The sequence below is a fragment of the Vigna angularis genome, chromosome 8 (genome assembly GCF_016808095.1).
Source record: "Vigna angularis cultivar LongXiaoDou No.4 chromosome 8, ASM1680809v1, whole genome shotgun sequence".
NCBI lineage: Eukaryota > Viridiplantae > Streptophyta > Magnoliopsida > Fabales > Fabaceae > Vigna > Vigna angularis.
In genome coordinates, this window is record NC_068977.1 from 11,012,554 (window position 1) to 11,027,711 (window position 15,158).

General features: G+C 40.1%; 1 protein-coding gene across 1 annotated transcript; it reads left to right on the plus strand.

Annotated features, from left to right (window-relative positions):
• The first annotated feature begins 1,768 nt into the window (after positions 1–1,768).
• Positions 1,769–3,327, plus strand: LOC128193531 (uncharacterized). The gene is made up of 3 exons (XM_052867177.1): positions 1,769–1,793; positions 2,689–3,093; positions 3,297–3,327. The coding sequence occupies exons 2-3, from the start codon at positions 2,709–2,711 to the stop codon at positions 3,317–3,319; spliced, it is 408 nt and encodes a 135-aa protein (XP_052723137.1). The 5' UTR covers positions 1,769–1,793; positions 2,689–2,708; the 3' UTR covers positions 3,320–3,327.
• The last annotated feature ends 11,831 nt before the right edge of the window (positions 3,328–15,158 follow it).

Below are 15,158 nucleotides of genomic sequence, written 5' to 3' on the forward strand. Positions count from 1 at the left end.
ATATTGGTGACTTCCGGTATAGTTGTAATCTTCTTTTCATATTAATAAAGTTCTATTTCGTATTCTCGTTTGTGTTGAGATTGTTCTGTGTTCTTGATTTCTGCCATTGTTATGTTTTGAGAAAATGATTTGGATTCTGATTCTCTGCAATTTTATGATTTCTTTCGGAATTAAATGTCTCCATAGTGAGCATTTTTCATCGAGATGTCTTCTCGAGACAGAGAAAAGTCCAATGCATAAAAATTGATTCAAATTTGTGTTTCTTGAATTTGTTTGTGAATTTTAGATTGATGAATAGGCTAATGAACCTTGATTAGAAAAATGAGTGGAAAGAGTCAAATTAAAGTTCTGAAATATGAACTAGAATACCCTGGATTGGGATTCACATTATCATGATGTCTTTTTGAGAACTCTAAGCACTCTTTTATTCATATCAATGTACATTCACCTATGAAATCAATTTTGTCTTTGCTTTTGATAGTGATAGTTGAAGTTCAGTTTGAGTTTTGATGTTCCAGTTGGTTACTTTGAGTATTTTAGAATTTATGATCTGCTTTACTTCTGTTTCAACCTTTACATTCTTGTTGATATGATGCTTTTCAATCTTGAGTTTTAAGTTCTTTTCAATTTGGTTTTATTTCTGATTTTGTTCCAGTTTTAGTATATAGGTTTTGTTTTGGATATAAATAGGTTTAATCTCTTCATTACTTTAGCTTAGGTTTTATTTCTTTATTTTCTTCCTTCTTTTATTTTAAAACAGATTATAGTTTCGTTTTTCTTAATTTTTTAATTTCTGTGTTTTCATTTTAAATGTCCCCACCTGTTTAGTAGTAGTTAGTAAGTAAATAAATACAAGACTTAAATCTACATTTTAAAACTTAATTTTGTTGAGTCCTAGGATTGATATTCTGGTTGCCCTATGCTACATTAGTGGGGACCAAATTTTGTTCTGATTTTAGGCGACAAAAATCAGTTTAACAAATGGCGCCGTTGCCGGGGATTCGGCGAGTTAAGTCTTAGAGTGTTAGGTTAGTCTTGTTTAGGTTTGTTTTCTTGATTTTATTTCTGTTTTGTGTTCATATCTGTTCCTTTTTAGTTTAGGATCTGTTTGTTTTGTTTTCATTTTTGTATATTAGGATCTGTTCTGCAGAGTAGAAATTGTGAATATAGCTTGTATAGATTTTCTTTTCTTTCAATTCTTTTGTTGAATTCTGTGATAGAGGCTTTATTGGTCTGATTGGTTTTTATCTTGTGAGCAATTGGTAAGCATGGATCACTCCTCTGCATATGGTAATTTCGCATTTCTTTATAATGCTCAACCACCAAGATTTGACATGTTTTATGAGCCTATTCCTGAGGTTTTTATGCAGCTAGCCAATCAAGCTTTCCAGCAGCAACCACCACATTGTTTTCAACCATATCATGAGCAACCACCCTTGCAAGTGCAGCAGCAGCTGCCACACGTATACTGGGACCAATATGCTGAACCAGAGCAGGAGAATTTCCTGTGGGAACAACCATGGCAGCCATCTTTTTTCCATTATGATGCACCAGAGCAAGAGGAATTCCAATCAGTACAGCCATGGCAAGATCCATTATGTGATCAGCAGCAGGGGATTCCAGCATCTGAACTTCAAGGACTGACTACTCAAGTGGTTCAGTTAGCTGCTGTTGTCAACAAGCTGATTGAGAGAGTTGAAGGAGAAAAAGAGGCATCAACCAATGAAGCACCACTGATGGTAGCTGCTGCCGCAGAGTTTCAAGAGATTAAGTGTCCAACCACCTCTGTAACTGTATACTCTAATCCTTCTTTCATTGATTCACATTCTACTTTAAATTTTGATGATGATAATTCCAATTCTCTGATGAGTGATGATTGTATGAGTGCATATGTTGATATTTCTGAATGTGTATGTGAACCTTATGACCATAATTACACTGATACTCATTTTGAAAAGCTAGTTGATGGTTTTAGGGAGTTGGCTGTGATTCATGATTGTAATAGTTTTGTTGTTGTTCCTATATCTGATTTTACCACTGCTAGTGCTCAATTAAGTGAAAATGTGTATTATGATGGTGATAGTATTGAACCTCATTCTTGTTTCAAGGAAATTGATTGTACTGCTGATTTAAAAGTTGAATCTACTGTGTTGGAAGTACAAACTGATTTCAGAAAGTCCAAAGAGTATTTGAAAAAAATGAGGGAAGCTGCTGACCATGTTTTGGTGCTTCAGTACTATGAAATGGATTTTGATGCTGATGTGTGTGAGCCTGAAAATGATTTCAATGTGTTTGATCATATGCATGATGTGCCTGTAGAAGTTGTTGATTTTAGTCCTTGCTTTGATCATTCTAATATCATAAAATTAGCATTTTCCATTGATAGAGTTCATATACCTGCATCTACTGCTTTTTATGATTGCACAAATTTAAATGCACGTCTTGATGATGAATCAGATGCTCATGATGATAGATATGTAGTTTTTGATGATGTGAAAGTTGATATGGTTGATTTTGAAAATGCTTGTGTTGATTTAGGATTAGAACTTGAACTTGAGTTTGCTGGGTTTTTAAGCTCTTTAGAACCGAGTAATGAAAAACTCACTGGTTGTACATGCCTTGGGGGTGGTTGTGAAATTTGTGAAGAAATCAGTTCTGCCATATGTTCTGCTTCTAACTACTTTGCAGGTGCCAAGGAAGAGATCATTATGTTCAAGCTGGATGGAAATGACCCTGATGAGGTAGCTAGTGATCAGAGAACACAGGTTTATTCTGAACTTAGCATTCCCATAGAGTTCTCTAAGGTTCAATATGAATTTAATGCTTTGGATCTGTTTAAAGTTGAACCCATAGAACCTACCTTAGATTATGTTCCTGTTATGCCTGCACACACTCATATTTTAGATTCAGCCTTTTCCATTGAAAATATTGACATGCCTTATGCTGTTTCAGAGTTATGCACTGGTTTTGACATTATTCCAGTTGATGATAGCTTCACAGTAGGTGTTCATTTAGCTGCTGATTTGATAGATGCTAGTGAGGTCATTTTTGAGGAACCAGTCCAGGTTGAATCTGACTTTAATCCTTCTACTGGTATAGCTGAAATGCACACTCGTTTTCATGTCTTGCATGCTTTACCTGATGTGCCTGATACTTCTAAGCATTTTAAATTTCTTGATGAAATTTCTGTTGTGCATAATGTAAAGATACCTACTGATAGGTGCTCTGAATTTAAGTCATTGTTTTCTGATAACCTGTTTGAGAACCTGCTGAAGGACTATAATATAAATACACAGGTTATGATGGAGACACATGCTGACTTCGAATTTAGTGATGGCATTGCAGAATTAAACAAAGAGGAAGTTGCAGAGACAAAGGCAACTCTGGTGGAGGCAATAGATGGTGTCAATATTGCTAAAGGAGTCTTGAACGTGCAGAAGCAATTGAAAAATTTGAATGGAGAACTGCAGTTACTGCAACAAATGCCTAAGCAGGAGAACTTCAATGCAGCCATGGAGACAATACACAAAGGAGCTGAGCACAATGGAGAAAATCCAATAAGCTCTTTCTTTTCCCTTCTTTTAAATAGTAGTTACAGGTCTTTTATAGTAGTTTACATAGCTTTAAGTAGCATAATAAATAGTAGGATAGATAATATGTTGTTTTTCATAAAAATAAAAAGAATTAACTTTGATTTGTGGCCAATCTGAATAAGTTCTTTTCCTCTTTAGTTTTATAGTTTTACTTTTAAGTCTTGTTTCTATTCTTGTTCAATTGTTGTTCTTTTTGTGTTTTCCAGTTTCTATTCTTGTACATATTTGTTGCTGTTTGATTTGAGTATGTTTTTGTTGATTAGAAAACCTTACTCACTCACACATTGAGGGCAATGTGCCTCTTAAGTGTGGGGGTGAGGGGTTGTAGTTAAAATTTTTGCTTTTACTTTGATAGATGTGTTTAGTATCTGTTTTAGTAATAAAATAGGGGTATTTTTTTTTCTGAACTGTTTTTCTCTTAGTTTAGGTCTGGTTTGGTTTATAAATCCCTAGAGTAGTTTACTATTCTTTCTTTAGTCTGTAAATACTTACTCTTGTTACTGATCTGTCTTAGTTTAGTTGTTAGTTTTGTTGATAATAGTTCTTAGGTCTTTTAAAGTTCATTCATTTTCTGGTTTATGTTGTTTTAGCTTAGGTTCTTTTGCTGTTTTTTAATTTGTTTTAGAACTTCTTTTAGGTCCCTTTTCTTTGCTTATTTCTATTATTTTCTCTTCCTTTGTAGTTACTTGTTCTGTTTTAAGCCCTTGATTAGTTTCATGCTTTGTTTCAAGTTTTCAATTAGGATTTTCTTCATAATTAGGTTCTATTTTCTTTCTATTACTGTTTTTAAAAATTTTCTGAATCTGTTTAGCTTTCTTTTTGTCAATTCTCTATTCTGGTTATATTGCATATGTCAGGTAGCTTATAGGAATAGGTTAGGTTTATCTTCTGTAAATATATTAGGTAGTTTAGGACTGATTCCAGGTTCCTTTTATTTCTCTAACCTTTGTTTCTATTCTTTAGGATCTGTTTTAGTCTTTACTTAGAATTCCCTTTAGGTTTTTCTTGCTTTAGTTCCTTCTTTTTTTACATTTCTGTTTTGATTGTTTAGGTTTTGGTTTAAGTTCCTTATTTTAGGTATCTTTTGTTTCTTTGGTTTAGAGTCTTTTCTTTCTTCTTTTGTTGTTTTACTTTGTAGAGCTTTAGTTTAGATTCTTTTTGGTTACATTATGTTCTGTGTTGCTTTGTTTAGATTGTTTATAGCTTAGGTAATATTGTTTAGGTACTTCTAGGTTCTATTCTACACATTTCTTAATTTTTGCTGATTTCACTAACTTCTTAGCTTTATTTCTTTAAGATAGATTGCCAATAGTGTCTTTAGCTCTAGATTTGAGTAGATGTAGCTCTAGTAGTAGTTTTTGCAGTTAGTTCAATTCAAGTAAGCAGTTTTTGCATGATAGAGAGTAGCAAGTCCATTTTTGACAAAATCTTTAACCCTGGAGAGTTTTGGGCCAAATTTTTTTTTCTAGTGTGATTGCATGCATAGTAGCCATAGTTATGATTTTGTATTAATTCTCTTTGATGTGCTTGATCTTGGTAGAACTTTAGAGATGATCTAGGCCTTCTTTCTTCTTCCCATTCACATTTCTTTCCATTGTACCCTTGATAATGCTAATTTTTACCACTATCTAAGCATCATTTTAGTAGCAAAATCAACTCCTTTATAACTTATAACTTGTTAAATCCTCTTCTTTTGTCTTGTTTTCTAAATAATTGTATCTTTGGCTACTTTGATGTGCTTTCATCAATAATCCCTTATTTTGTAGCTAATAATGAGCTTGGAAGAGTCTCCAATAATGTCTAAAGCTGAACCAAGCATGAGAAGCAAGCAGATCTGCAGAAAAAGTGAAAATGATACAGTGCTGAAAAGTCAGGCCCAAGCCCCCCCTGGCTGAGGGGCGCCCAAGCGCGACTGCACCAGGGCCAGTTTCTGCACAGAAAAGTGACCAGGTGCCAGTTTTGTGTGCTGGTCGCGCCCGGGCGTGAAAAAGGGGCGCTCGGGCGCGACTTTTTGCGAGAAGCTTGCGCCCGGGCGTGAGAAATGGGGCGCCCAAGCGCGACTTTTTCCGAGAGGCTCGCGCCCGGGCGCGACTTTTGCTGATGTGTCAGATCTAGCTTATTTAACCCTAAAACGCGAAGGGGTTGGGATCTTTGGCTGCCCAAACACGATTTCTCTCAATTGGAGCTCTTGGAGGCGAGCTAGGAGCTGTGGAAACAGTCCTTCTTCAACCTTGGGTCTTCCTCCTTCTTCCATTTCCACCATTGTTGTAAGCTTGAGCTCTCCATTCATGGAGAGCTAGTTTCATTATTGTTGGGGGATTGATGTAGCCACTGAAATCTTATGTAAACCACTATGTTTTGAATGAATTTATGCCTCTTTCATTGATTGTTAGTGTTTAATTCCTTTTCTTAATGCTTGTTGTGAAATTGCTACCCATTACATGATTTTAGGGTTTGCTTGATATTGGAAAATGTTGGGTAAATCTGGACTTGGATTAAACACCTAAAGGAAATAGTATCTAGGAATAGAGCTAGGACCTTTGGTTGTCTTAAGATCTCAATTCTTAATGCAGATATAATTGTTAGGTTTTCCAAGGGATTGGAGCCTAATAAGGAAGTCTAGGCTCTCTCTACCAAGGAATTGGGTTTGAGTAATTTAGTAGATTGACATTGGCATATTATTGAAGAGGAAGTGATTTTCTATGCATAAGAGTGAAGTAGGTGAAATCATACCCCCAACATTACCATTCCATATCATTTCTAATCTTTCCATTTCCAAGTGTTTGAGTATCTAAGATCACTTTTATCAATTATGTTTCTTGTTTACTTTAATTGCACAAAAACACAAATTATGAAGCATTCTTTAGTCTAAGTTAGTTGGAAATTATACGATTGTTTGGTGACACGAGTCTCTTGGGAAACGATATCCGGTCTTACCGGTTTTATTACTTAGAACGATTTGGTACACTTGCCAAAGTCTCAACAACCCTCATTTGAGCCTTAGCCTTTTCTTTGCTTTCCATCCATTACATACTTTTTCACCACCAACAAAGCAACCTTGAGAGATTTGTGAGATGTAGGGAGAGTTCATAAACTCAGAAAGCATAAAAGAGTGAGGCCAGAGGTGAAATTGAGAAGAAAAAGAGCTCTAAAAAAGAAAAATGATTGATCTGAAAAGAGAAGAAAAAGTTTGGAAAAAAAAGAGAATATGAGAAAAATAGAAAGAAAGAGCTGAAAAAGAAAGAAAGAAAGAAAAAAAAAAGAGTCTGGTCAAGAAAAAATGAAATACCTGCAGTGAGTTTCAGATTCTCCCTTCTTTCTTGCACATTCTCTAATCCATTCCAGCTTCTATTTTCCATACATCTAGCCTTTCCATTCTCCATTACATTACAAGCCATGAAAGTCCTAGTTATCTAGAGTTATCTTGATTCAAGCAGTATCAATTAGAATTTTTCCAAAGTTGTGAACTGTGGTCTATCATGTTATGTGGAGTGAAACAAAGGCTGACCTAAACACTTGAGTGCTTTGAGAGAAACACTTTATCCTGTGAGGTTGAAATTGGGCTGCTACTTCTCTAAAAATGTTTCTTCTGCTTGTTTTGGTTGAATCTAATTGTTATTTGCTTGCTAGAGTTGCTGAAACTTGGATTTGAGTGGATGATTCTGATTGTGCAGTTCTGATTAGAGAGAAACAGCTAGAGTTGTGTGAATTGGTAGAGTTGGGTTGATTGTGATAAGAGTCTAGTGTTCCTTGTTGTGTGTCTTTAGTCTTTTCTTTGTAGATTGAGTCTTTCTTTTCCTTTTGTCTTTCTTAGTTGTCCCTGCCCAGGAGGGCAGTTGTCTAAGTGTGGGGGTGTGATAACACTCTAGATTTACATATTTTTCTTTGTTAAAAATCATTTCTTAGATTTCTTTAGTTTTTAATTTCTTAGAATTAGGCTAGTTTTGTGTTTTTCTCTTAATTCTTTAGTTTTATAAAATTCTAGTTAAAAATAGGTTTTTAGATGTAATTTTTAGTATTTGTAAATAATTAGGATATTAATATTTTTTTTGAGAAAATCTTTTAATAAAAATCTTTTTCTTTACTTTTCTTTTAATTTTGAATTGCTGAAATATTTCTTTTATTTTTCTTTTGGGCATTAATTCATTTTCTTATTGCAGAAAGGCCCTAAAAATTGGGTTACAGATGCAAAGCAATTGGGCCGTTTTGGCGCTGGACCTGTTGCTGCCATAGGGGTCTAGAAATTCATTTTCATTTGCAATGCTCGAGAAATTCATTTGGAGGAAAAGAAAGAAAACCTCTAGGGCTTGGTTCCAGAGAGCGCAAGAGAAAGATAGCTTCAATAGCTCTTGATGGTGACCCAGGTCATGAAGCTTGTGTTCTCGCCATTTAATCAGAGAAGAACCTGCCCGGAGAAGCTGACCGGCAAGCAAATGGAGTTGACCGGAGATGCCACGTGGAGGGCGAAGATTGAAGCGTCCAAGTGAAGCAAGGTTTCCCTTTTCCCATTTTTTTTTCATTTTCTCTTTTCGTTCTCCAACCCTATATAAAGGGGTTTTTCTGCATGTAAAGAGATAGAGAACATTTCTTCATATACTTTTGAGATACATTTTCAGACGCTCTGTAGATTAGGGTTTTTACGCTTTTCCTAGAGTAGAGATATTGTTCTTGCTTCTGGATTTCGCTAAGACAATTGCGAGAGTGACAGTCGCGAGAATATTGGTGACTTCCGGTATAGTTGTAATCTTCTTTTCATATTAATAAAGTTCTATTTCGTATTCTCGTTTGTGTTGAGATTGTTCTGTGTTCTTGATTTCTGCCATTGTTATGTTTTGAGAAAATGATTTGGATTCTGATTCTCTGCAATTTTATGATTTCTTTCGGAATTAAATGTCTCCATAGTGAGCATTTTTCATCGAGATGTCTTCTCGAGACAGAGAAAAGTCCAATGCATAAAAATTGATTCAAATTTGTGTTTCTTGAATTTGTTTGTGAATTTTAGATTGATGAATAGGCTAATGAACCTTGATTAGAAAAATGAGTGGAAAGAGTCAAATTAAAGTTCTGAAATATGAACTAGAATACCCTGGATTGGGATTCACATTATCATGATGTCTTTTTGAGAACTCTAAGCACTCTTTTATTCATATCAATGTACATTCACCTATGAAATCAATTTTGTCTTTGCTTTTGATAGTGATAGTTGAAGTTCAGTTTGAGTTTTGATGTTCCAGTTGGTTACTTTGAGTATTTTAGAATTTATGATCTGCTTTACTTCTGTTTCAGCCTTTACATTCTTGTTGATATGATGCTTTTCAATCTTGAGTTTTAAGTTCTTTTCAATTTGGTTTTATTTCTGATTTTGTTCCAGTTTTAGTATATAGGTTTTGTTTTGGATATAAATAGGTTTAATCTCTTCATTACTTTAGCTTAGGTTTTATTTCTTTATTTTCTTCCTTCTTTTATTTTAAAACAGATTATAGTTTCGTTTTTCTTAATTTTTTAATTTATGTGTTTTCATTTTAAATGTCCCCACCTGTTTAGTAGTAGTTAGTAAGTAAATAATTAGTAAATAAATACAAGACTTAACTCTACATTTTAAAACTTAATTTTGTTGAGTCCTAGGATTGATATTCTGGTTGCCCTATGCTACATTAGTGGGGACCAAATTTTGTTCTGATTTTAGGCGACAAAAATCAGTTTAACAGTTCCCCAATACTCTATGTCGTCACAGTTGTTTCTCTCTCCCACTTCCCCTCACATATTTAAACCCTTCAAAATTTCTTCCCCCTTCCAAACCCTTAAACGCTAACAAATCCCCATTGGCAGAACACGCTAAGAAAAAGTAAAGGGCTTCTTTTTTCACAGCGGCACGTTGTCATCGTGACAACCCACCCCATCCTCACCACCAACTAATGGGCTTTTCTCCATGACCGTCCAATATGAATAGTGTATTTCCAATCATGGTCCTATGTTCTGGGGTCAATCTTTCATTCAAGCCACCAACAAATTAACTGCATGAAAAATAAAACAATAACCAATTATCGAACTCAAAATGGAAATAGGTACATCCAAAACACCAAAAGGTAAATGAAAATGGAGTAAGGGAAAAAGGGAAAGGGGAGAGGGGAAATAGGAAATGTGAAACGAAAAATGCAAAGGAGAAAGGAAATACCTTGTCACTGAAGCTTTCCATTACTTCACCAGAGTCTCGCCGAAGAAGATGATCCTTTATGTTTGATTCGAGAGAGAGAAAGGAGAGAAAGCACACACAAAAATTGTAAATGAAAATGCACAAGGAGAGAGAATGAAAACGAAAATGGAAAGGGTATTTTCGGATACTAAATTCATTAACTCTTGCATGTTAGCTTTTTCAAATAAAATTTTATTTAAAATAGTCCAATAATATTTTGACACGTATTTGTTGTGAAAATGTTGTTAAAACTGGTTGTCAATATATCGCGGTCCTAATTATATATGCTTCATTGTCAAACCTTAGCTGCCAATTTAATTCTTGAGAACAGTAGTGATAGTGACTTTCAGTATATAGTACTACAAACTATAGGTATTTAACACGGTTAACTAGTGTAGTCCATATTACACATATAGGTATACTTTTGGTAATAATATTATTGATAATAATAGTTACCCATTTTTTCTGATGATGAACCTTTGTTAGATTAAGTGGTTATTTAAGGTGTTGCTTTTGGGTAAAATTTTCTTTTATTTTGATCAAATATGAGATAATTTTGTATACTTGAGTATTACAATGTGAAATAGATTGGAATAAAGGAACCTTGAAAATATTTATTAAATTGAGTTTCAGATGTGTTAATCTCGGCATATTTGTTCAATAAATTAGTTTTACTTAGTACAGATCTACTTTGCTTAGAAGAAAGGAAATATCGTCCACATATTATTTTCCTTTAACGAATTGGTTAATTTACGGAGAACTTTTGCTAGGGATATTTTCCTAAATAAAAAGGGTACTTTCTTTTTTGCTAAAATAGTACTGATAGTTATAGATAGTGATAAAAAAATAGTTTTTATAATAGGAACTCGATTATTTTATTAATTAAATTTTTTTAGTATAAAATAGAAATGAGTATGGTCGAGTTTATCTTATAAAAACTATTATCTACAGTAACTCGATTATTTTTTTAATTTGTGTTTCGACTGTATCGGTGAAGACCCTGTTAAAACATACAAGCTTACTTGTTGAAGACGGACGGGCGGTCGCAAACGGTAAAGGCGGGCGGGCGAACGACGAAGCTATCATGGACCGGGCAGACACTGTGAACGCGAACGGTGAAGCTGGTATGGACCGGGCGGACGCTACGGTGATGGACTAACGCTACTTCATACTCCAGGCGTTGCTCCATACTCCAAGCCGGGCGGACGCCCTCCTAATCCAGGCGCTGCTCCATACTCCAAGCCGGACGGACGCCCTCCTACTCTAGGCGCTGCTCCATACTCCTAGCCGGGCGGACGCCCTCCTACTCCAGGCGCTGCTCCATACTCCAAGCCGGGCGGACGCCCTCCTACTCCAGGCGCTGCTCCATACTCCAAGCCGGACGGACGCCCTCCTACTCTAGGCGCTGCTCCATACTCCTAGCCGGGGGTCGGGTACCTGTCAAAGGCACTCCGACGCTCAAGTCAGTAATATGACAGAGCAGTTTGTGATGCATGTATGCATCGTAAGAAAAGTTCCCCCTGAACACATACCTGAGACCTTTATTTATACTGATTGTAATGGGCTTTTACTCTTAGTGGGCCTGATAACGGCCCAATCATACCTTAATCTTCGTTAAGGGCTTTAATGAGTCATTAGCGTTTAACCATGTAGTCGACAAGGTGCTGGTTGGTTGGGAAGGATGGTCGGCCAGGATTGTCAACCTGGGTGGACGTCCATCTGGTTCTACTGTCTGGACACACTGGACGGACGCTCGGTTCACGAATGGCGGGACGCTCGGTATTCGTACTAGGACGAACGCTCGATCTATAAGTGTGCCCTGGGCGTCCGTCCTTGGTTGGCTTTCCGTACGGCGCCCGGTCCTGCTGGTACACAAGTCCCCCAAGCCCGAGTATAATTCTATTATGCGGAGGGGTTCTTGTAGACAGTTCTCATTAAAGGGGACGAGATCCCTGCTGTGCTTTTCCTTTTTAGGTCCATTCCGCTTGTTGGTAAGTGGACGGGAAAGTAACAGTCATGCCTATTCAAGCTATTCGAAGCTGAGAATTTAGACCGAGATGTTGAAGCCCTTGGGCATGGCCGCCCTGTTGAACGTTCGGTTTATTAGTGGTCGACCTGGGAGGATAGCTTGGTCCCTGTGTGGTCGGACGTTTGCTTGGACGCTCACATTGGTCGGTCAGTTTTGTTCGGCTAAGTGGATGGACGTTTGGCCTTGGCGCTCGACCAGGGCGGACGTTCTTGTGTTGTCCTTCGCTCGGTCTATGCCGGGAGGACCAGTATTCGAGGTTTCATAGCCGAGAATTGAGGCCGGATAGCCGACAGCTAAGGCCAAATGGCCGAGAGCTTGTTGAGGCCTGACGGCCGTTAGTTGAGGCCGAATGGCTGACATTGAGGTCGGATGGACGAGCGCTCTTTGAGGCCGTACGGTCGATAGTTGACGCCAGATTGACCAGCACTTGAGGCCGGACGGATGAGCGCTTGAGGCCGGATGGACGTCCGGGAGTGGAGTCGGAACGGCCCGGAGTTCAAGCCGGATGATCCGATTCTGAATGCCAAATTTGGCTAAGTACCTAAGGCCGAATGGCCGAGTGGTAGAGACCGAACACGTACCTCGGACGCCAGCTTTGGCTGAGGCCGGATGGCCGAGTGGTTGTTGATGCCAGACGACCAATAGTTGAGGCCGAATGGCCGAGAGCATGTTGAGGCCGGACGGCCAATTGTTGAGGCCGAATGGCCGAGAGTCTGATGAGGCCGGACGACCAAGAGCTTGTTGAGGCCGGACGGCCAAAGGCTGATGCCAGATTTGGCTAAGTACCTAAGGTCGAACGGCCAAATGGTAGAGATTGAATACGTACCTTTGGGAGCCGTCTGGCTTAGCTCCGTTCGCCGTCTGCCCAAGCTGACAGGAATGGCTCCGTTCATCAACTTGGTCTTTTGGCACGGACGGCAGTGGTTCTCGGTGGAACTCTCCGTTCGCCGTCTGGCCAAGTTGACAGGAATGGCTACGTTCATCAACTTGGTCTTTTGGCACGGACGACAGTGGTTCTCGGTGGAACTCTCCGTTCGCCGTCTGGCCAAGTTGACAAGAATGGCTCCATTCATCAACTTGGTCTATTGGCACGGACGGTAGTGGTTCTCGGTGGAACTCTCTGTTCGCCGTCTGGCCATGTTGACAGGAATGGCTCCGTTCATCAACTTGGTCTTTTGGCACGGATGGCAGTGGTTCTTGGTGGAACTCTCCGTTCGCCGTCTGGCGAAGTTGACAGGAATGGCTCCGTTCATCAACTTGGTCTTTTGGCATGGACGGTAGTGGTCCTCGGTGGAACTCTCCGTTCGCCGTCCGGCCAAGTTGACAGGAATGGCTCCATTCATCAACTTGGTCTTTTGTTTATGCTTGATGCGGGATGATTGAGGGGAGCCCTTTTTGCATTATGCAGTCGTGCAATTTGTTGCAGGTTACCTGCATTGGGCAGAAAATGAAATCGAATTTGAAGTTTAAAGGAAGTAGATGATTATACCCAGCCATTTGAAGATGCATTGTATGGCCGACACAAATACGGAGAGGGCCGAACTGCCGGACGCGTGCGAAGCCGATTGGCTGAAATGACTGCATCGAGCGGCAGAATTAAAGGAAGGCTGAACGAACGAACGCATTTTGGACTCGGGAGATCGAACGGTTGAACCCGTGAGGCCGAACGACTAATCATCTGATTTAATACGACCGAACGACAGATGTCTCCGGAGGCCAAGTCCCTGAGGCTATAGTTGGCGGACAAGTTTTATCCTTTGGAGGCCGAATTGTTGGCTGACTATCTGCGAAGCCTGCAATTTTGATGCCGAAATTAGCTAAGTGCCTGTAGGGCCAGATTATGGAATTACCTTAGACCAAGGTGTGGTCGATTGGTTGAATTTAATCGGCTGGAACGACTGAATCCAATTTTGGTTCAGGTGAAGCCGGACGGCTGAGAGTTTGAGCTCGATATCCGACTGTGGAGGTGAATGGCCGAGAGCATGTTGAGGTCGAGCGGCCGAGATATGTTGAGGCCGAATGGCCAACATGTTGAGGCCGAACGGCCAAGATCATGTTGGGGCCGAACGGCCGAGAGCACGTTGAGGCCGGATGGCTGAGACTTGCGGGCTTTATATCCGATAGTTGAGGCCGGACGGCCGAGAGTTTCGTAGAGGTCGGACGGCCCAATGCTGGATGCCAAATTTTGGCGAAGTACCTAAGGCCGAATGGCCGAGCGGTGAAGGTCGATCGCGTACCTGGAGGCCAGATGGTCGGACGGTTGATGCCGGACGATAGAGGCCGGACGCTCGAATGTTGAATGCCAGATCTGGCTAACGTTGAGGCCGGACGGTCAAGACCTGAATCCGGACAGCTGACAGTTGCGGCCAGATGGCCGAGACTTGGGGTCGGATGTTCCTATTTCTCGTGGTCACCATTGGGTATTTGAAATCACACGGCCCCACGGTGGGCGCCAAATGTTTCGACTGTATCGGTGAGGACCCTGTTAAAACATACAAGCTTACTTGTCGAAGACGGACGGACGGTCGCAAACGGTAAAGGCGGGCGGGCGAACAGCGAAGCTGTCATGGATCGGGCGGACACTGTGAACGCGAACGATGAAGTTGGTATGGACTGGGCGGACGGTACGGTGATGGACTGACGCTACTTCATACTCCAGGCGCTGCTCCATACTCCAAGCTGGGCGGACGCCCTCCTACTCCAGGCACTGCTCCATACTCCTAGCCGGGCGGATGCCCTCCTACTCCAGGCGCTGCTCCATACTCCAAGCCGGGCGAACGCCCTCCTACTCCAGGCGCTGCTCCATACTTCAAGCCGGGCGGACGCCCTCCTACTCCAGGCGCTGCTCCATACTCCTAGCCGGGGGGTCGGGTACCTGTCAAAGGCACTCCAACGCTCAAGTCAGTAATATGACAGAGCAGTTTGTGATGCATGTATGCATCGTAAGAAAAGTTCCCCCTGAACACATTACCTGAGACCTTTATTTATACTGATTGTAATGGGATTTTACTCTTAGTGGGCCTGATAACGGCCTAATCATACCTTAATCTTCGTTAAGGGCTTTAATGAGTCATTAGCGTTTAACCATGTAGTCGACAAGGTGCTGGTTGGTTGGGAAGGATGGTCGGCCAGGATTGTCAACCTGGGTGGGCGTCCATCTGGTTCTATTGTCTGGACACACTGGACGAACGCTCGGTCTATAAGTGTGCCCTGGGCGTCCGTCCGTGGTTGGCTTTCCGTACGACACCCGGTCCCGCTGATACATACCTTCTCGATAATTAGGAGGATGACATGGGCGGCCGGTTCGTGTGTCTTTCCGTACGGCGCCCGGTCCTGCTGGTAC